The following is a 20973-nucleotide window of genomic DNA, read 5'->3' as shown; positions in this document are numbered from 1 at the left end:
CATCCATCCATCCATCCATCCATCCATCCATCCATCCATCCATCCATCTAATAATCTAATAACCTATCTAATAACCTGGCAAGGCCAGGTTCAAATTTAGAATTCTCAGACTTTTCAGAGTTAAGAGCCAGAACAGTGGGGCACAGGGAGACCTGGCCCCCAGCTCACACCCACTCGCTTCTTTTCCCTCCCCCAGCTCCATCCCACACACTCCCGTTTTCCTGAAAACAGTAACCAGTTGGTCGTCTTTGGCCTTGGGGTACACACATGGTCAGTGCAGTCTGTCCCCAGGAAGGCAGGCCCAGGGAAGAAGCCTGTGCAGGCTGTTTGGGCAGTGACTTACGGGGTCCTGAGTACCCTGGCTGTGCTCTAGAAAGAGAGGCACAGGCTCTGGGTGGGCACCCCCCACCCCCAAGCATGCAGTAGCCTTGCCCCACAAGAGGGACAAACTCAGAGTTCTCCTCCTCACCGGACTCAGGCCTGGGCCCTTCTTGTCCCAGCCCAAGGGCCATGCAATGCTGACTGTTTGAGGGTCCCAGCAGGCCGGGTCCCGGTTAATTGAGGCTCCCTCCCTCACCCCACCCTGGGTGCTCGGGGCCCCAGGGCTGCAAGTGGATGCTCCAGCGCTTCCGTCAGTACCTTGCGTCCAAGCACGGGCCGGAGGCGGTGGAGACGCTCTTCAGCGATATGGACAACATCTTTGTCAGGAGCCTGCAGAGTGTGCAGAAGGTGATCATCAGCGACAAGCACTGCTTTGAGCTGTACGGCTATGACATCCTCATAGACCAGAACCTCAAGCCGTAAGTGGGTAGGCTGGCAGCCTGGAGAGTGGGGGGATGTTGTACGTGCTGTACCCGGACTGCCCGGGTTTGATCTCTGCCGCTTCCTTGTGTTGCGCCTCACTTGGCCCATCTGTAAAATGGGCATTGTGCTTATAGCATTAGTATGAGGAATGAATGAGGTACCGTCCATAGAGCACTGAACCCCAGGCCTGGCACTGAGAGACCTTTCTGGAACATCTGCTGAGCCAGGGATCCTTCCCTAGTCCCCGGCAAACTTCTTTGTAAGCCCTGCCGCTTTCAGGGTGCAAAGTGCCACATAAGGGAATATTGTTACCATGTCGCTTTCTGCCAAGAATTTGGCAACAGTGGCCGGCTCTTCCGGGCTCACCAGTCTCCACTCCTCCCTGCTCCCGTCACCCCACAGTGCCCACGGAGGAGGTTGAACGGGTGAGGAAAACAAGCCTGAGGTGGTAGGGACCACAGTGATGGCCCCCATGTGATACAAAAGGACCCAGAAGCCCAGCGGGGTTGTTCCGGGTGCTTGAGGCCATGCAGTAAGTCAAGGGCAGAGCCAGACCCAGGGTCATCATTTCTGGGCCAGTCCTGCGGCTCCTGGAGCCAACGCCCTCCCCGGGGTCACTGGACCGGTGTGGAAGGGTTTTCAGAGCCAGGAGTCGGAGCCCCAGAATGAGGCCTAGGTCAGATAGCTTCAAGAGAAACGGGGTCCTGGGGCCAGTGGGTCTCTCCTCTGCCCCCTGCAGCAGGACGTGGCTGGGGAAACAAGTTTGGGAGGGGGAGGGCCCGCGTCTGCCACGGACCTGCCCGGTGAGCCCGTCCCTCTCTGGGCCCCAGGTTCTTGTCCGTCCACGACCTGGTTGCGCAAAACCAAAGTTTGTAAGCTGGGGGCCCTTGGGACCCATCGCTGTGGTCCTTACCACCTCAGGCTTGTTTTCCTCATCAGTTCAACCTCCTCTGTGTCTGTGGCCCACAGACACTTGAGTTTGGACTTCATACGGTTTTTTATTTAAATTCATTGACGATCTCTAAAAAACGGGGAGATATTTACACAACAGTCTGGAGTTTTGCCTTTTCTGGAAAACTCAGAGGGTCTGCCGACCCTGGGCCACACTCCCACAGGGCGGCAGTGTCCTGGAGGTGCCGTGGCAACAGTGGCTGGCTCTTCCCTGCTCGCCAGTCTCCGCTCCTCCCTGCTCCCACCACCCCCAGCGGCCAGGCACTTCCCTCCACAGGCAAGCGTTCACTAGGGCTCTACTGGAAGAAGGAAGAGCAATAGGAGGGCGGCAAGATCACTCCACCCCTCCAGCTTGCCTCATTTAGGTACCACTTGGCCCCTGTGGGGATTTCGAGTTTGTGACTACTGTCTTCAAAAAGTTTTAGCCGCTGAGTCCTTTCTTCTAGTGGAAAAATGGAAAGAACGACCTTGGTTGAATTGAGGGTTGGGCCCAGGCACCACATGTAGCCTCTCGGCGAAATTCCAGAGGCCCCATGGACCAGGTAACCCTAAGGCCTTCCATGCCCCTCCTTCCCCAGGTGGCTCCTGGAGGTCAATGCGTCCCCGTCGTTGACAGCCAGCAGCCAGGAGGACTATGAGCTCAAGACCTGCCTCTTGGAAGACACCCTGCATGTGGTGGACATGGAGGCCAGGTAACGGGGGGCAGCCTCACTCAGGCACCCCTGGACATGACAGCTGGGGCCCCCAGCAAGGAAGACCGAGAACTCACAGCACTGGGACTTGAGCAGTATGTAGGGGTGGCTCAGGCCTGCTTGCCATTTCATAGATGGACAAACTGAGATGTCCACACAGGGTTATATCCTGGTTCAAGGACTCAGCCCTTTTGGGGCAGAGCAGGACCAACTACAGCCTTCTGAGATTCAGCCCAGCAGGATTTCCTCCACACTTCCTGACCGTGAGACCCTGGATTTCACCTGTCGGAGCCTCAGTTTCCTCATCTGTAAAATGGGAAACATCATGTTTACCTCTCAAGGTTGTTAAATTAATTTACCACGATTATTTATTGTAAAGTGTCTAGCTCACCGTAAGTGTTCAGTAAGAGACTATATATTGTTATAACAATGTGTATATAATGGGACAATCCAGGGTCTGACTTCAGGAATGGCTGAATCCAGGTGCTCAGTCGGTATTGGTTGGTCTGTCTGCTCACTGGCTCACTCTCTCTCTCATTCCCTTTCTCTCCCTTTCTCCCTCTCCCTCCCCAACCCCCACTTCATTCCTATGCATTAGCTTTTTCCCAATTATTCCAGGAAAGGTTGAGGGCTCTCATTCTTATTGGTGGGGATTATGTCACATGCCCATCTCTGAACCAATCATTGTGACTGATTGACTGGGCCTACATCTTGTGCCCATCTCCCAGAAGGGTGGGATCATCCCCACCTGAGGCATGTGAGTGAGAGAGGGAGGAGTACCTGGAAAAGTCAAGTACCCTTGGGCTGAAAGAAGCTGAAATGGGTGCTGAGCAGGCAGAACCTCAAGTGTCCTCTATATCTACCATCACTTATTCATTGAACAAACATTTGGGCCCCTAATATGTGCCAGGACCTGTGCCACACCCTGGGGACACAGTAAAGGACACAATAGACCTAGTCCCTGCTTTCCTGGATTTTATGGTCCGGGAAGGATGGCAGACTCTAAGTAGGTTCATGTTACTGAGGGCAAGGGTGGGAGCCTGGGGACAATAGGGGAGATGACCCCTCTGAGTCCTGTCTGGGCCCCCAGGAAATGGGTGGACAAAAGAAGGAATTCTGACAGCACGGGCACCAGTAGGGTGCAGGGAGGGAGCGGGGAACTGGCCTGGGTCTTTGGGCCCCACCAGGTGCACCTTCATCATCCCCTTGTGTCTCCTGCCCATCCAGGCTCACAGGAAGGGAGAAGCGAGTGGGAGGCTTTGACCTCATGTGGAATGATGGCCCTGTCAGCAGAGAAGAGGGGGCTCCTGACCTGTCGGGGATGGGGAACTTTGTGACCAACACACACCTTGGTACGTGGGGCCAGGTGGGGAATGGGCACTGGGGATGGGTCATGAGAGGAGCCAGGTAGTCTAGGAGACAGCTTGGCACAGTGGTTAGACTGTTTTCATTTGCCCTACCATTTACCAGCTGTGTGACCTTGGGCAAGGGACTGAACCTCTCTGTTCCTCATCTGTAAAATGGAGATTAAAGAGTTTTTACTCTCAATATATGCCTGGAACACCACCTGGTACATAGCAAGAGATCTTATTAATCTGTCAGGAGGTGGATTTCAAGAGACTTAGGTGGAAAAAAAAAAAAAAGCACACTGTGTTAAAAGAAATTAAGGACTCCAGTGCTTGACTTTAAACTTGGTTTTTAAAAAAGTGAAAAATTTTCCTGATTATAAAAAGTATTTACTCCTTGTAGAATATTTGAAAACCAAAAGGAAATCAACCAGCTAGACATAACCAACTTTAACGATCTGTTGTATTTCCTTCCAGTGTTTCAAAATGTGTATATTCACACTTTTTCTTTCTCAAAATGGGCACTGGGCTGGAGTTTTGGGTCCCGCTTTTCCATGTAGCATATTCCATGTCATTCAACGATATTAATAAGAGCCTCTCTTCTGGAAACACTTTCCGGCTAGGTCCGAGCTAATGTATTTTACATACATTATTTCATTTTTAGGCAGCTTCTATCGTTTTACAGATGGGGAAATGGTCTCCAGATCTTACATAACTTGCTGAGGGTCCCAGTTATAAATGGTGAGCCAGGACTTGAACCCTAGTCTCTCTTACTCTAAAACCTGAATGCTTGGCCGCTAGAAAATCCTGTCCCTTACCACAGTTAAAAGCCAAATTACTATACAGCTGTAAAATATTCCAGCTTGTGTATGTGCTGACCTTACTAAATCCATTTCTTATAATTGAGCATTTGGCAGGATTCCAAATTTTTACTTTTATAAATAATGCCATGCCATGATGAACATCCTCTCACATAAAGCTCAGCTGAAATTTCTGGCTATTTCTTTAGGACAGATTCCTAGAAGTAGAATTACTGGGTCAGAGGGATGGACTTATTACAACTAAATTGCTTTCTAGAAAGATAACGCAAATTTGCCTGCTCTGAATTAAAAGAAAAAAGAAAAAAAAAAACTTTGTCAACTTGATAGGCAAAAAAGTTCTGATTTGTTTTATGTGTTCCATTGATTATTGGTGAGGTTTTGGATTTTTCAATTTGCGTTTCTTCTTTTGTAAGCTGTCCATACTCTTTATGTATTTTTCAGTAGACTATTTTCTAAATTTATAAAGGCCTTGGATATTAATACATTGATTATATTACACCTCTGTCAAACTTATGGTAAATATTTTCCTGAATTTGTTATTTGCTTTTAAATTTTATTTGTGGCTTATTTTTTTTTATGAAGTTTTAAATCTTTTTTGGAGTTTGGTATGTTTTAGGATTGAGTTTGGCTGCAAGCAACTGAAAAGCCAACTAATAGTTACACAGGGCGAGTGATGTGTCTTGAGCCACAGGAAGTCTTGGGGTAGGCCAGGCAGGGCTGACACAATGGAGGCAAAATGCCCCCAGAGACCCAGAGCTTTCCTCTTTCCGCTTTGCCACACTTAGCTTGTTGCCTCATGGTTGCAAGAGAGCTGCTCCAGCTCCAGACACTGTCCTTGTCCCAGGCAGGAAGAAGCAGGAAGGCCTGAGGGCCAAGGCTTTCCTTCAAGTTTGGACTCTATTCCAAAAGGGAAACCCTCCTGGGGCTGACATCTTACTGGCAAGAACTGGGTCACGTGGCCACGACAGCTGCAAGGAAGCCTGGGATGTCAAGTAATTTGCTTGAGGAAGGCGGAGGAGAGGGCGTTTATGAAAGGCTTTTCTCCAGCCCATTCCCTAGGGTCTACCGAGTTATGTTGTTGGAAGATGACTATCCAGTGCTCTCAAGCTTTGATGTGCATGTAATCATCTGCAAATCTTGTTAAAATGCAGGTTATGATTCAGTAGGTCTGGAGTGGGGGCTTAAGATTCTGTATTTCTAACAAGCTCCCAGGTGGTGCTCTATTAGTTAGCAGTTGTTATATAACAAACCAATCCTCCCCAAACCCAGAGGCTTAGAACAACTACTGTCTTATTTGCGGATTCTTCAGGTCTTGCCTGGGTTGCTCAGAGGGCTGCATGCGCCCGGCAGATTCACTGAGACCCAGTGGCCTAGAAGAGCCCCGTTCACACGTGTGGTGGTTGATACTGGCTGTCAGCTGGGTCTCTCTTTCCAGGCGGCCACCCGTCCTCCAGCAGTCCGGCCCCACATGGTAGCCTCAGGGTTCCGAGAAGGTGAGAGAAGTCCTAGGGAAGCCTCTTGAGGCCTAGGCTCAGAAGCCCCACAGTATAGTGTCATTCTGCCACAATCCATCCGTCAAAGCTGCTCCACCCCAGATTCACGGGGCAAGGAAGTGGCCCCCACCTCCAGATGGAGGAGCACCAAAGCACCTTGCAGAGACTCGTGCATAGAGGAATGGAAGGAGTTGTTGCAGCTATCTTTGCCAATCATCCGCCTCAGATATGAATGCTGGTGCCCGGGCCCGGTTCGAGTGGCAAAGATGCAGAACAGTGGTTCTCTCCATCTTGGCTGCTATAGGAATTCTGCAGGAGCTTTCAAAAATACTAATGCCTGCTGAAGGTCAAGATACAGTTGGTCTGGCCATTAGTCTTCTTAAAAGTGCCCAGCTGACTCTAAAGTGCAGCCTAGGTTGACAGCCACTGCTTTAGAAGTCTCTAAAATAATTCCCAAGTCTCCAGGCGAGTGTCTGGGTGGATGGTAGTGAGTACAAGACAAGCTGGTTGGGGTGGGAAGAGCATGGACGGAATGAGTAAGGGAAATGTTGAGGGGTTTCCGGGAGTAAAGATCAGCAGGTAACTCCAAGAAGACGTTTGCATTGGACACGAAGATCTGGGAGTTGTGAAAGAACCAATTAAAGCTTTGGCAAACCCTGGGGACACATGTACTGGGCCTCAGCTGGGTGAAGCCTTGATAGCCAGTGAGTGCCTAGGAGGCAGGGATGGGGCTCGGGGCTGCTAAGAAAGATGGCAGATGCCTGCAGGACAGAATAGTTGTGGCCACAGCGAGCCAGTCACTCAGCCAGCATCTGTGAGTGCCATCCATGTGCCTGGCACAACTTAATGACCATGGAGCTGCCTCACAGACCCGCTGTGAGGACAAGCAGGAAGTGAGTGACACCGTGAATGTGCTGGAAGAGGAGGCATCTCGGAAGCTCGCGTTGGCCTTTCAAGCAGGGACCGCCTAGGACACACTTCCAGGAGCGCAGGGGCCGCTTGTGGGGAAAATTGATCTCTCAACCATTGTGCCTGCCCTATGGGGTTGGGGAAGGGAAGGAAGCTAACGCTTAACCTGTTAGGGACCAGGCACTATGCTAGCTTGCGATGTGTTTCCAGCAAGCACAGCCAAGAGGAAAGGTCTTGTGGAGCAGTGGTTAAGAGCTTGGCCTCTGGCGCAACAGAGCCTGGGTTCAAGTCTCAGTTCTGCTACTTTCGGTGTGATTTGGAACACATTTCTTAACCTCTCTGAGCCTCAGTTTCTCTTCTCCACATCATTCCTGTGAGGGCTCAACACATTAATCCACATTCAGCACCTGGGGCGGGGTAAGCTGAAATGAATGTTAACTTTTTGGTGATCCTTACATTCCCTCCTGAAAGCAGGCATCCTGGTTTACAGATGAGCAAACTAAGCTGGAGGCGGGTCAATGACCTGCTCAAGGGCCACGGAGTGCAGGCAGGACACAAACCATAGGCCATCCGGGGGTGCACACCCCTCCCGGCTCCCCCCACCCCCCACCCCCCGTGCCTCCACTACCAAGGCCATCCCAGCCAACACTCGGCTTCCCTTCCAGGCTGCGTCAATGACCGGAACAACCAGCTGAGGCAGCTCTTCCGCTCCCTTCAGAGCCAGAAGAAAGCCTCCAGTTAGTCCCGGCAGCAGGGACAGCGACCCGACCAGGAGGTGCCCCCCCAGTCCCCTCCTGACCCGTTCCCAGCACAACGGCGCCTCAGAGCACTTGCCTCCCTCCCTCTGGCCTGGCAGCAGCTTTGCGGGCTGGGTGGGCCACTGCCTGCTCGCTGTCTGCTGCCGCCTTGTCTGGGTCCCCTGGACGCCCCCACCCCACCCCAGGCACCTCTGTACCCGGAGACAGCCAATCCCTGGGACTGTGTTTTAACCTTGCAGGACTGGCTTGGCGATCAGGCCCAGCGAGGACAGCTGCGGCAAGCCCTGCTACCCCAGAGAGACCGCATCTAATAAAGGAACACAGGCCCTACTTGGAGTCACTGCGCCCTGGGCCCCGGCTCGGGGGATGCTGATGATGGCTGAAGCCAAGTCCTCCCCGATCTGACCCTTTGATGTCTCAAAGGTTAAAATGATCCTTCAGGAGGAGGGGTTCAGGGGCTAGGGAACTGGTCTTAAGGTGTACTTGCAAAGCAAAGTTATTAGATTGTGTTTATTGGGCTCTGGGAAAGGGCTGAGCCTTAAATACATCTTTGTCTCCTTTCAACATCCTGACCTGGTGTGTCACGGAACTCATGGAGCTCCCCTGACCATCTGAAAACCAGTGGGCCAGCGCATCCCCATTTCTCAGATGGACAAGGCAAGGATCAGGAAGGCAGAGCTGCTTAGCGAGGGTCTCTGCAAAGGTGCACTCAGCTGGGTGATGGAAGTGCCTCTCTGCGTCTTCCTGGGAGCTGAGCTTTCAGAAAGCCTTGGCCTGGCAGGCAAGGACATGGCGTAGGGAGTTAGGTGAAAGTTCTGCGTTTTCTCCATATTCCCCATTCCTAAGCCTCCTCTTCCTTTGAGAGAGATTGCCACAGGGCAGGCTGGGGGTGAACCGCTCCATAGGGGATCTACTATGGGACCCAGGCAGCTCCCATTGCAACTCTCTCTGCGGCGGGACAGCTCTGGCTGCAAATAGCAGCGTTTTGGAAGGAAAAATACTGGCAAACCCCAGAAGTGAACCAGCCAGCCTTGGCAAGGCCAGAAGCCAGGCCACTCCAGGCGTCCTGCCTCCAGAGTGTGGGGACTTCCTTGCACCCTGTGACGGAGGTAAGACCACACAGCCCCAGACACAGGCTCCTCATTTCCAGGACAGCCAATCTGATTGGCTCTTTGGCCTAGCCACCACCCCGCTAGACAGGCAGGGGCAACGTTCCGATACGAGTCGTGAGCCAGGCCCACATCCCAGGCACTACAGCAGCCATGTGTCCTTATCTTTGAACCTTGTGCTCCAACCCTGCAGCTTCTGTCTTGGGAGGGAGCCATGCAGTGTTTGCACACAGATGATTGGATTAGACGCTATCTGTCCACTTGCTTTTCTCACCTACTATATCTTGGAACTTGTTCCCAGTCAGTGCTTCGAGAAGCTTCCTTCTTCTTGATGACAGGTGTACCATATTCCACTGTCTGGAGCTATCGATTCCTTTAACTAGTCTACTACGGACAGACACCTAGCTTCCGATTCCACCTCCCCATTTCAGGGCCATCATGGGGAAAACGCACGCTATTTTCTACTTAAAATACTCAAGAGGATGCAAAATCATAGGTATGGGTCAAATTTGCCTTATGTAAGGTATTCTGTTTGGCCAACACCCAAGTCTTTAAAAACTTCTGCATTATCAATATTTAAAAGACAGAAGATTCAACTTAAAAATTCAAATTTCTAGCTCCTCTTGGAAAAAAAACAACACAAAATGTTAAGATCTGGCCGTACCAGCCTATGTTCCCATATCATTATGGTCTGGAGCCAAGTGGAGCGAGGGGGCCAGGTGAGGCCACCATCATTGTTACTGCCTGTCGAGTCCTGCTATCATTTCCCAGCAGGAGCCACTGTCCCTTTGCAGGTGGTGTCCTCAAGGCAGCGTGCCCTCAATTAAGGCCGAGATGAGGTAAAGAACAGAAGCTACTGTTCATTCATTTAGGAAACGTTTATTAAGCCCTCAAAGAACATGAAAGACACAGTGCTGTCCTCACAGCACATTCACCCCCGGATCTGAGACCGCTGAGGGCGGGCGGGCAGTAACTCTGAGCAGTCTGGCCCGGGCCCTGCCTTCAGAGGTGGCGGAGGGCCACGTGAAGAGGCAGCTCCCTCCCTCATCCGTGGTACAGGACTCTGTAAGGCCTTCCTGACTAAATAGCAGGTGCATGAGTCTGAGACGCAGCATCCACGCTGGGCTCCATCCCGGGGACAAGCAGGAAAAAAGGGCCAAAGTGGAGGCCACGGTGGGGAATGGCGTGTGCCCCACAGAAGGCTGCGGTGAACTACGAAGCACCAAGATTCTGCCCTTCATTCAGAAACCACCTGTGAGCTGCCCGCTTTATTCCAATTCCACTACATGCTGCTTGAGAATGCCTCTCTTCCTGAAAGGAATGCAGGAATGATGCTCCCCGCGGCTGCCAGGGGCCCATCTGAACAGCAGGCCCTTGTTAAAAGTGCCTGCTGTGGTCATTCTCACACCCTCACAGGCACAGCCCCCACCCCCCACTGGTGGCTGCCGGGCCCTATCAATGGGTCTTGTGTCCATCCAGCTCCAGTGGTTGGACCCAGCAGACAATGGTAGGCTGAGGGCTCCCTCCTGCCATCACAGAGCAGCAATCCCCACAGACAGAGGCTTCTCATGCTCGGATTCCTGACGCCTATCTCCTAATAGGGTAGATCATGTCCTTGCAGGTTATAAAGCTGGAGAGTCCTGGGTCCTCCATGACTGCTGGGTCGGGGGGGGGGAGGGGGGAGGAGAAGCTGTCTTTGGTACCCCATCTTGGTTCTTGAGTTTCATCCTTTTAAGATGATCTTGAGAGCTTTAAGTTCATCCTGGTTGAGGGGGTTCAGGTTAAAACCCTTCAACTCTGGTTTGCCTAGGGGGAGAAAACAATCCATCAGCAAGTTGGGCCTCCTGTTGTCCAACCTCCTGCTGGCCCTGGAGTCAGGCCCAGGAAAGAGGCTTATGCTGCATTCATGCTGCCAAACACTTGGCCTTAAGGTCTAACAGGGAAGGGCCTCAAATTCTGCAATGCACTGGACGAGGCACCTGAGTCACCAAGGACCTGCAGAGTCACGACTCTGCTGCCCAGAAACCTACCGATTTCTGCCAGAGCTGTGACCAATCTGGAGTGGTTAGGTTTATCCAGAAGTTCAGCTCTGAGCTTGACCATCTGACGAAGGCCTTCTGCGTCCCCTCAGTCAGAGCTGTCCTGGTTCCTATACCATGCCCTAGGATATCATGTGAGATACCCCAGGCTGTTCCTCTTATGGCAGGAAAAAGACTCGTGACAGGAATAAGACCCCGCAACCCTCCTTGCCCATTCCGTCTCTGGGTGGCTATGACCGCTGCCCCTGCCCACAGCCTCTACACGGCCCACGTGCTGCCCAGGCCCTCGCCTGCCCACTTGGCAGGGGCTTCCCAACCGTGCTCTGCAAAGTCCATGCTGACATTGACAGTTCTCTCCCCTCCTGGTTTCCAGTTCCCTCCAGGCCCATACCTTGGGCTTCAAAGAGGCGGTTGACCTTCACTTTAAGTCGTTTCCGGAGTTTCTCTATTTCTTTATCCAGGTAATCCTGATCTGAAAAATGAGGTGGGCAGAGGATGGGGTTATACTACAGACACAGTGACCCGAAGGCAGCTGGGGACGTCAGCTTCTCCCTAGCCTCCTTGAAAGCAAAGGCTCCTGGGATTCAGGAAGAAGGGGACTTCAGAGACCAACTGAGGAAGGAACTAAAGAGCTAGAGAAGGGAGGTGATCTGCCCAAGATGGCTGAGTGAGCCCAGGACAGGACTGAGCACCCTGTCCACTGACCTATTTTCATTATGCAAAGTACCTTGGGCTGCTCAGTGGTGGTGGTGGTGGGTAATATCTGGACTTTAGGTCCCCCTCCCACAATGAAATTACAGAAAATTGAAACATCAGACCAGAATGAAGAACTTAGACCCAGCCCATCCAAGATGGCTGGAAAATGTGTGGCTAAGGAATCTTACAAACCCAAGTCCATCAAGGTGAGCGGTTTTTAAACAACATGACGGTGGTAATATGTGACCTAAACAATCAATGGGCAAGCCTGATGCTCAAGCTTAACCTAATTCACCGTGAACAGAAAAGATTATCTTGCCAAGATGGATTACACGTGAACACAAACTGCACTATGAGGAAGTAGAGGCTACAAAGCTTGGTGACACAACTGCCTAATGTGACCCGACTCCACCTGCTCACGATGACATGCTGGCTAGTCTGTTTTCCCCACAGATTTTCATTCTTTCTGACAGGAAGAAGCCCCAAGCAGCCAAGCCCTCTCACCTGGGCAACGGTTTTAGTGCTCATGGTAAATGAGCAACCCTGGTCTCTTATGAGCTTATCTAGCTCACATCGACCCCTGAGAACCAGTGATGATAATGTCCCAGAACCCTTCTGCGTATGGTGACAAGACCACATTTGTGGGCCGAGACAGCTGAGGACCAGATCCTGAACCCAGGCAAGTGACCCCCTCTGAAAGCTCAGCCTGAGTGGCCTGCAGCCCATCACTCACATGCAATAACAACTCTTAATTTTATAACCATAACATTAGTGTGCATTTTTCAACATGAAGCTGGAAACTTCTCTAAGCTGATATAGTCTCCTTTGCTAAAATTTTATTTCAACAGGGATAGGGAAATTCTGCCTTCAGGGACAGAGGTGACCTTGCTGGTCCTCTTGGCACACACATTTTCAAGGGTGGGGAAAGAGGAAACATGCATAATTTTTCCTTTTTCCAGCCAAGGACCCATCTGCACCTTGACTTTTTGCCTTTATGATGCTTCTCCAAAGAGCCTCCAGCATCATGGTTATGAAGATTTGAGTAACATGCCGAGTGCCTAGGCCGTGGCAGACCCTAGAGGCTCACTCTCCCCAAACCTCCACTGGCTCTATGGCAGGTGATGTGAAAGATAAAAGCGCACTCTGCCAGGCTCCCTTGCAGCTATGGGGGGGGGCAGCAGCACGTGACTTAGTTCTGGCCTATGAGATGTCAGCAGTCTCTGAGGAGGACAGCATTATTTGGAAATAGAAGGCAAGGCCATGTATGGAGAAAGCTGGCCCTCTGCCCGTCCTGCAGCCTGGCCTGCAATGATGACACAACTGCTCCAAGAATACGTGAAGGTGACCTTGCTGAGCGTCCGTGCCAGTCCTGGACTCCCCACCTCTGGACAACTGACGAGAAAAACAGAACCAGATTTCCTAAGCCTCCATTTGTTGGGTTTTCTGTATTTGTGGCCCAGCTTGTTCCTCACTGATAAACAAGCACTGATAAGTACACATGCTGGCTAGTCTGTTTTATCCCCACTTCACAAATGTGCTCTGGAGATGCATCCCCTCCTTCAGAGATGAGGAAATAACTCAGAGTGGCAGAGCAAGGATTAAAACCCACATCTGTCTGAGCCCTATAACAGAGCTGCCACTCATCAAATGGCCCACAGTCTGACTCTCAGCTCTGGGTTAAGACCAAGGCTGGCAGGGGGAGACGTGTCCCTGACCCATCCCCAGAAGGCCTTACCTTTCTCAATCATTTCCTTCGTTTGAGAGTGAGGCATCTTGATAAACATGCTCCCGAAGCAAACCATCACATCTTCTGAAATGGCAAATGGTCACTCTTTCAACAAATATTTTTGAGCACTTACTCTCTGCCAGGCATTGTTTTAGATGCTGAAAACACAGCAGAACAAGACAAAGTTTCTGCCCTCATCGGGCTTATGATATAGTGGAGGAGAAGGAATAAATAAGCAAAGATACGATCCGTGAGGCCCTGATAAGGCTAAGTACTCTGGAGAAAAATAAAGCAGAGTAAGAGGATGGGGGATGCCAGAGAAGGGGAGGACCTTGTTACTTTACCAGATGGTCTGACAAGGCCTCACTGATTATGTGACATTTGGGCAGAGATCTGAAGAAAGCGAGGCATGAGCCCTGCAGCCATCTGAGGAAAGAGTGAGCCAGGCAAAGGAAACAGGAACAGCAAAGACCAGTAATTTGCTTGGGGTGTTAGAAGAGCAAGCAGACCAATGTCAGACCTGTAACATTTTCTCCCTCATCTCCACAGGCTGTGTCACACATGTGTAGCTTTTCGTCTCTATTAGGAACAAGCTGAAAGCCTTTGAAGGAAAACAACACACCTCCAGGGCTGCAGTGACAAAACCCTCACTTACCAGAGAGGCTGAGATCCTTCTGCAGGGCCCGTAGGCCCTCCCGGTTCTGATTTCTTTTGGTGTCCAGGTCCACAATCTGCAAAGCACAGGGGCAGGAGGGAACTCAGCTCCCTCTTGCCTCACACCATCACCTCCCAACAGACCAGGGGCTGTTAAAACCCAACAGAGACAAGGCATCATTCCTGGGTTTCTTCCAATGTCACACCTAAAACACACTCATGTGTAAATGTATTTCTTCCCCTATTCAGTTTCCAGGTCTTTAAAGACAATGCTCTGTGCAGGTGTTCTCCCCACAGAGAAGGTGCTGGGGAAATGTTTGCTGATTAAACGGGTAATTCGTTATTATTCACTGGAGTGCTAATGCTCAAGCTTCAGGGCATTTCAGAATCACCAGGGGAGTAGAAACTTCTCCCTGGACAAGCTCCTCCAGCTCATTCTGACCTAGCATCACAAGAAGCCCAATGATACCAGACAGCAACAGCAGGGCTGGGGGGCATTGAGATGGTACTAACACCACAGAAGCTGCTAAGGAAGTAAGGAGGCAGAACAGTTTCTTGAGAGTGCTGACTCTGGAGCCTCCGCAACACCAAGGTTTGAATCCTGCTGGCCGCTGTGAGCTGTGGAATTTCACCTTCTGAGAAATGGAGGTATGAATAGCACCTACCTCACACGTTACTGAGCCAGGAACTAAACGAGCTAGCATAGTATCTGACACACCCAGTAAATGCCTGAGACATTTTAATCACTACTTTATTATCATCCCGCATACCCTGATGCAGTGTTTAAGGGGCACTTACCCAAGTCTTCCACTTTTCAGTAAATACCCTGCCAATCATCCACTTATTCTAACTGGAGATGAGGAGTCATGAGTCATTCTTCACTCCTACTCCCTCACCTCCCATATGTAAGCATCATCAAGGCCTACTAAATCCAACTCCAAAATATACCTCTGACCCATTCACTCGTCTCCATCACCACCACCCTGGCCCAAACCCATCCCTTGCAGGAACCTTGGCAGTGGCCGCTCACGGGCCCCTTGCCCCCCTACATTCTGTGCTCCACACAGCAGCCAGAGGAATCCTTTTAAAGCCTAAATCCAATTACATCATCCTCCCTCTCCCCATTAACCCCCTCCAAACACTTAGCACTTAAATTAGCACAAGACCCAGACTTTCTATGCAGGTGTACAAAGCGTCCCCACCGGCCCAATCTCAAGATTACTCAGGCCTCTTTTCCTCTTCTCCCGAGAGCCTTGGCGAAGACAGTGCACCCACGGTCAGTGGGACGGGGCCTGAGGAGGAAGTGCCTTTTGAAAAAGGTGTTCAGGTAAACCCCAAAGAGGTAATGGCTCGGGTCCGGAGGGCACGGCGAGGGGCGGAGGAAGGATGGAGACAGGGAATCCTTGGCACGGAGCAGGCGCGCATTTAACACGTGCTAATAAATGCGTGAAGCGCGGCGCCGTGCCAGGTGTCTGGCCCACCTTGCCTCACCGCTGCCCCACGTCTATGGTCACGGCTGTAAGCCCACCAGCCCCCTGGGAACCCGCGCCGGAGCCGGATTCCGGGCCCTGTGCGCGGCCCTACGGCGCTCGCCGCCAGGCCCCAACCGCCGAACCCCGGCCCCAGCGCCCCGGACGGGCCTCCTACCTGCCGCTTGTCCGCCAGCACCTCCTCGGCGAGTTCTTCCACCTCCACCAGGTACCGCAGCACCCGCTCCGCCTCAGGTGATAGCATGGTACCCAGCAGCTCCGACTCAACCCAGATCGGCTGCGACTCGGCTCAAACTCCGTTCGAGATATGCTTCGGCTGCGCACGCGCACGGGCAGAGCTTCCGACGCGCACGCGCAATTAAAAGAACAGTGGCGCGCAGGCTCCAACCCTCGAGCGTCCGCAGGACGCGAGAGGCGGGGCCTAGCTTTGGGGGCGGGACTGGAGCGCCCCCTGCAGGCTCAGAGAGCATAGTCCACAGAGCTGCCTCTTAACCCCTCCTGCCTCCCTTCCGGTTTCTTGAGCACCTGCTAGGTGCCAGGCAGTTTTAGGTGCTGAGGGTGCAGCAGTGAACAAAACACAGTCCCTGTCCTCATGAAACTTCATCCTAGTGGGAAACACCGACAGTTCATGACAAAACAAGTGGTTACATACTATGGCGAGCAGTGATAAGTGTTTTGGAGTAATACAAATCATTCTTCCCCTGTTTAAGGAACACCAAGAAGGCCCATGTGTCAGTGTGACTTATATTTAACCTCTGACACCTTCAGTTTCCAATTTATAAAATGGGAGTGAATAAAAATCCCCCTCATTGTCTCTCTGCAGGATCAGAAGGAGGCAGGAATCATTTTTAAAATTCAGCTTTCACCAGTATTCGTTGAGCCCCTTTCTTGGGCCCAATGTCCAGAGTAGTTGACCTAGACCCAAGGAAGGGGCTGGAAAATCATGTGCAGTGAGCGATGAAGTGCCAGCTCAGAAAAGAAGTTCTGTAAGTGCTAGAAAGCAAATTGGCGTGGGTCGTGGGATTTGGAAGGACCTCCAAAAAGAGGCATGCAGGAGAAATGTGGTTGCCCTTCAGAACAAGAAGGCTCCCTATAGGTCTTCATGCCCAAACCCTTCATTGTACAGCTGAGAAAGCTGAGGCCCAGAGAGTGGTGAGGATCTTACAAAATCAACAGCAGACCTGAGACTAGAATTCTGACTTCCTGCCTCCTTGATTCCAGCTTTTTATTCTCCATTAGATCCCTTGTAACCAAGCCCTTTTACATCCCTTGCCTTACTTGAATTTCACAATTTTTGTACAGATGGGCTATTACTGCCCATTTCATAGCTGCAGACTGAGGCCAGGAGAAGAGCAATGCTTTGTCACACAGAAAGTCAGGAGTAAACGTGTGTCTAGAAGCATTCTGGTCTCCATACCACAGCTGTCTCTGGACCCTGGGAAAAAAAAACTCTCCCCCAGATTGTGGCCCCAGAAGCCCCGGTAGCACTTCCTCTTTGCCTGGCCTTTGGCTTCCTTCAAGTGCTAGAGGCAGAGCTAATTTTCCCTTCAGCTGCCCTGCATGAGGAAAGAAGGAGATTCATTAAGGATTCCTCACTGAGGGTGAATTTGTCGCCAAACCCAAGATGTTTTGTGTAAATACCTTCTGGTTCAGAAACGCAGGCACAGGTCCTATGAAGGAAGGAGGAACTTTTGCCAAAAGAGAAACAGGGCTTACCAGGCATCCCTGGGGCCTAGACCCCAGGACTGGGTCTCTTCCACATGCGGCCCGAAGAGGGCTAGACCAGGCTGACCCTTGACCCCTGCCAGGTGGGCCTGGATGGGGAAGGGTTGAAGTAGGCTTCCAAATTGACTGTGACTGGCCCCTAGAGAGCACCCTTGGCCACTGGAAGTATTGGGGAGGGAAGTCATATGTTTCATCTATGTTTAGAACCATCTATTTCACAAATATTTATTGACTTCCCTGACTCTGTTATAGGGCTTCTGCCATGAGCAAAAACCAGACATGGTTCTTGCCCTCAGAAAGCTTCCAGTCCGGCAGGAGAGACAGACGATGAACACACGAACAAGTAAATATATCATATGTCAGGCGGATAAATGTTACGGAAAACAACAGCACGGGACAAGGTAGAGAAAAACTGATGGAGGGGCTATTTGCAACAAGGTGGTCAGGGAGGGCTTCTCTGAAGAGGTTGAACTGGAGCAGAGATGTGGAATAGGTGAGGGGTAAGCCATGTGAATGTCTGAGGGAAAAGTGTTCCAGGCAGAGGGAATAGCAAATTCGAAGGCCCTGAGATGAGGCTTTGTTTGGCATATTGAAAGACTAGCAAGGCCTGTGTAGATAGAACAGAATGAGCAAGGGGAAGAAGGTAGGAAATGAGGTCAGAAAGGGGAAGGAGGCATTAAACAGACGGTTCTACAGAGGGAGCTGTAGGTGCCCCAACCAAACCCGTTAAGCCCTCCCTGGAGGTCAACTGCAGACAATGGTGCACAAGCCTGTGGCTTCCTGCTTTCTCCGCTCACAGATGCGAGTTGAGTTGGGGAATGCTGGTGAGTTAAGGCCCACAGGAGTGGCCCTTAACCAAGAAGAGGAAAGAGTTAGTGACTGCATATTCCAGCTTCGTTGCCCTTCTGTGGGAGACCCAAGAGGAGGCTGCCACAACCATCCAAGTAAGAGGGGGATGGTCACTGCCCCAGGGAGTAGCAGTGGGGGTAGCAGGCAATGGGGGGGGGGGGGAGTGTCTCAGGGCCTTTGCACTCACTCCTCCATTAGCTTGGATTAATTTTCTCCTGCACCTTTGTACCTGTGTCCAGGTATACCTCCACTTATCAGCTTGGTGTCACGTCTTCCCGAGGGTCATGAGTCTCCTCTAGGCCCACACAGCTTCCCCAGCTTCCCCGATCTCTGCACCTAAATGCTATCCTTTTCTCCAATCATCTCCCTCTCCAGCCGTAAGCTCAAGGGCGGAAACCGTATCTGTCTTGTTCGCTGCTGTGTCTCTAGAACTTAGAATGGTGCCTGGCACACAGTGGGTGCTCAGCCAATGTTTACGGAATGAGGGAGTAGACTCAACACGAAGCAGAACTTTCTAAAATCCAAAGTATTCAAAGATGAACGGAGCTAACTCAAGGGTAACTAGTTCAAATCCCAGAAGGAAGCCTAGACTGCCACATGGTCAGGATATTGCAGAGATGTATCCCTCTGCAGCCTCGGGTAGGGGTTTGGGGATGGGGGGCCTGGGAGGGTGATCCCTAACCAGAAAAACCCTGCCTGGTCACACTGGGCACGCCCCCAATCTTTAGCCACCCTAAGCCCAGGCCAAAAGGGAATGGCTGCTGGGACTTGGGTGTTTGGGGACTGGAGCCAACAAGGGCAATGCTGTACCCATCCCCCTAGGATCCCCTTTTACTGTGTGCCATCTTTGGGTATGCGTTCAGTGACCAGCATTTGCTTCTCTCCTTAGGGAGGACCGCCCACAGGCTGCTGGAGCCTCCTGGGGTGACTTAGCTTCCCCCTAAGCTATAACACATTATCTCAGAGATATGAAAGCCCACCTTCCTTGCCTGGGACGCGGGTGCGGGTGCAGGTGTGGGTGGATAACTCAGGTATAACTTACACGTCACAGTCCCCACCGTGGGATCAGGCTGAAGCTGCCATCCACATGACCTCTGCAAGGCCTGCTTGGCTTCCTCTCCTTCCCTGTCCTGCCTCCCCCACTCCCTATGGTCAGAACCCCCAAAACTCCCATCTTACTTAGTAAAAGCCAAACTCTTTGCCGGGGCCCACAAGAACCTGCCTGCCCTGCCCTGCCTCTCTGAGGCACTTCCCACCTCTCTCCTTACTGCTTCCCTCAGCCCTCAGTCCGCTTGTCTCCCTCCTTCACTTGCTACAAGTCTTGGCTTAAATTTCACCTTCTCGGTGAGACCTACCCTGACCACTCTACTGCATTTTAAAATGTAAACCCTGCCCCTCCCTGTACTCTGATCAACTTCCTCTGCTCTACTTTTTCTCCTTGTTTTCATAGCATTTGTCACTTTCCAGTGTGTTATGTAATTAACTTACTTGTATTTACTGTTAATCTCTCTCTGCTAGAAAGGAAGGTCCACAAGAGCAGGAATCTTCATCTCATTTGTCACTGATGTATCCCAAATGCCTAGAACAGTGCCTGGTGCACAGTAGGTGGTCAAGAGACATTTTTGAATGAATGAATGAAGAAAACAGCCAGAACTCTAAACCGGGCAGATTCTCTTTGACGCCAGGCTCTTAACCCCTATGCTGGAGGTGGGCGGTGGGAGTGGCAGATCATGCCAGGACTTGTTGGCTAAGGTAAGGGGATTGGATTTTGTTCATAGATCCGTGAGAAGCCACTGGAAGGTTTTGAGGAAGTATGGGACATGATGGAGTTTACTTTGTGAAAGCACTCTCTGGCTGTGGGGCTAGGATGGGCTAAAAGGGGGGGGTACAGCCCTGGGAGTGGGGTGTTAAGGGTGGGAGAGTGATGATGGGGGCTTGGAGAGGCAGCAAGACTGTGGCTGCACTGGGGCTGGGAGGAACAAGAAGCCCGCTCAACATCCCAATTCTCCAGGCAGCCTGGGTGGTTGCCTTACGGGCTCTGGCCTGTGAGTAGTCCAGGCCGGGCCTCCCAGCTGCTGACAACGTGCCCCTGTCCCACAGATGGACTATTTGCTCTCCTGGGTGGTCCCCAGCCCCTCCCTCTGCTTCCTTTGCGCCCTTGTGGGCTTAGCAGGTGGAGGGGAGGGCTCCCCTCCTTCTCCTCCCCTGACCCAGAGAATAATCCTTATATTCATTTGCTCTTCCTCTGTGCCCTCACTTCATCCTCCCACACCCCCCAGTAACACAGAAACCTGATTCCCGTAGGGCAGATGAAGACACTGAGGCCCGGAAAGGGGATGGGACCCTCCTGAGGTCATGCAGCCAGATGGGGACGCCAGGTGGGGACCTGTCTTCCAACTCCCCTTGCCCCGATTTCATCAGGCAACAGATGGTCCCATGGCTTGACTTGAAAAATCTTAAGTGAGCTCAAAGAGAATGCAAGGCCAGAACATTCCAGGCCTCCCTGCACTGGCCTTTACTACTACCTTGAATACTAAATCTATTCATTTTAAATTCCAGGAATAGATTCTTCTTACCAAGAATGAAAACATTACAGAAAAGACTCAAGTTCCTTTTTGACACCCCTCCCCCCATTCCAGTTCCCCTTAGAGTCCCAGTTTGAGTGTGTCTTTTCAGAACAGTGATACTCATTTAAAGGTATAGTTAGGAACCCTGAGAAAATATGGGAGACCATCATGTGGGTGGCAGGGCAGGAAGACGTATGGAGGGCATTGCTCACAAATGCATTCCTCTGTAGTCCATTTACTCTTGGACATTTTTGATTGGTATATTTAGATCACGCTCCTGTTTTCCGACAGCTGCCATGTTTTCTATGGTGTAGAAGCGCCATATTTCATTTGTTTTTCTAGCT

General features: G+C 51.4%; 2 protein-coding genes across 2 annotated transcripts in view; one reads left to right on the top strand and one right to left on the bottom strand.

The window, feature by feature from the left end:
* The window catches only part of TTLL9 (tubulin tyrosine ligase like 9), a 38841-nt gene extending 31083 nt beyond the window's left edge, over positions 1 to 7758 (top strand). The window contains exons 12-15 of the mRNA XM_035006056.1: positions 604 to 800; positions 2334 to 2447; positions 3675 to 3799; positions 7682 to 7758. Coding sequence (XP_034861947.1) covers positions 604 to 800; positions 2334 to 2447; positions 3675 to 3799; positions 7682 to 7758 — 513 coding nt within the window. The remainder of the gene's footprint in view (positions 1 to 603; positions 801 to 2333; positions 2448 to 3674; positions 3800 to 7681) is intronic.
* A 2393-nt stretch (positions 7759 to 10151) lies between these two features.
* On the bottom strand, positions 10152 to 15838 carry PDRG1 (p53 and DNA damage regulated 1). The gene is made up of 5 exons (XM_035006058.1): positions 15646 to 15838; positions 14000 to 14075; positions 13354 to 13428; positions 11314 to 11394; positions 10152 to 10689 (listed from the first exon to the last, which is right to left on the bottom strand). The coding sequence occupies exons 1-5, from the start codon at positions 15730 to 15732 to the stop codon at positions 10607 to 10609; spliced, it is 402 nt and encodes a 133-aa protein (XP_034861949.1). The 5' UTR covers positions 15733 to 15838; the 3' UTR covers positions 10152 to 10606.
* Between the last annotated feature and the right edge of the window lie 5135 nt (positions 15839 to 20973).

This window comes from Mirounga leonina, unplaced genomic scaffold (assembly GCF_011800145.1).
Source record: "Mirounga leonina isolate KUSES-001 unplaced genomic scaffold, KU_Mleo_1.0 Mir_150, whole genome shotgun sequence".
NCBI classification, from domain to species: domain Eukaryota; kingdom Metazoa; phylum Chordata; class Mammalia; order Carnivora; family Phocidae; genus Mirounga; species Mirounga leonina.
Note: the sequence above shows the minus strand (reverse complement) of the source record. Positions and strands in the feature narration are given on the sequence as shown.

Excerpts from the sequence above, each read along its gene's own strand:
- PDRG1 (XM_035006058.1), bottom strand. The coding sequence starts at position 15,732 with ATGCTATCACCTGAGGCGGAGCGGGTGCTGCGGTACCTGGTGGAGGTG. Across the intron at positions 14,076-15,645 it reads TGCTGGCGGACAAGCGGCAG|ATTGTGGACCTGGACACCAA; the intron begins GTAGGAGGCCCG and ends TGTGCTTTGCAG. Across the intron at positions 13,429-13,999 it reads GAAGGATCTCAGCCTCTCTG|AAGATGTGATGGTTTGCTTC; the intron begins GTAAGTGAGGGT and ends TTGCCATTTCAG.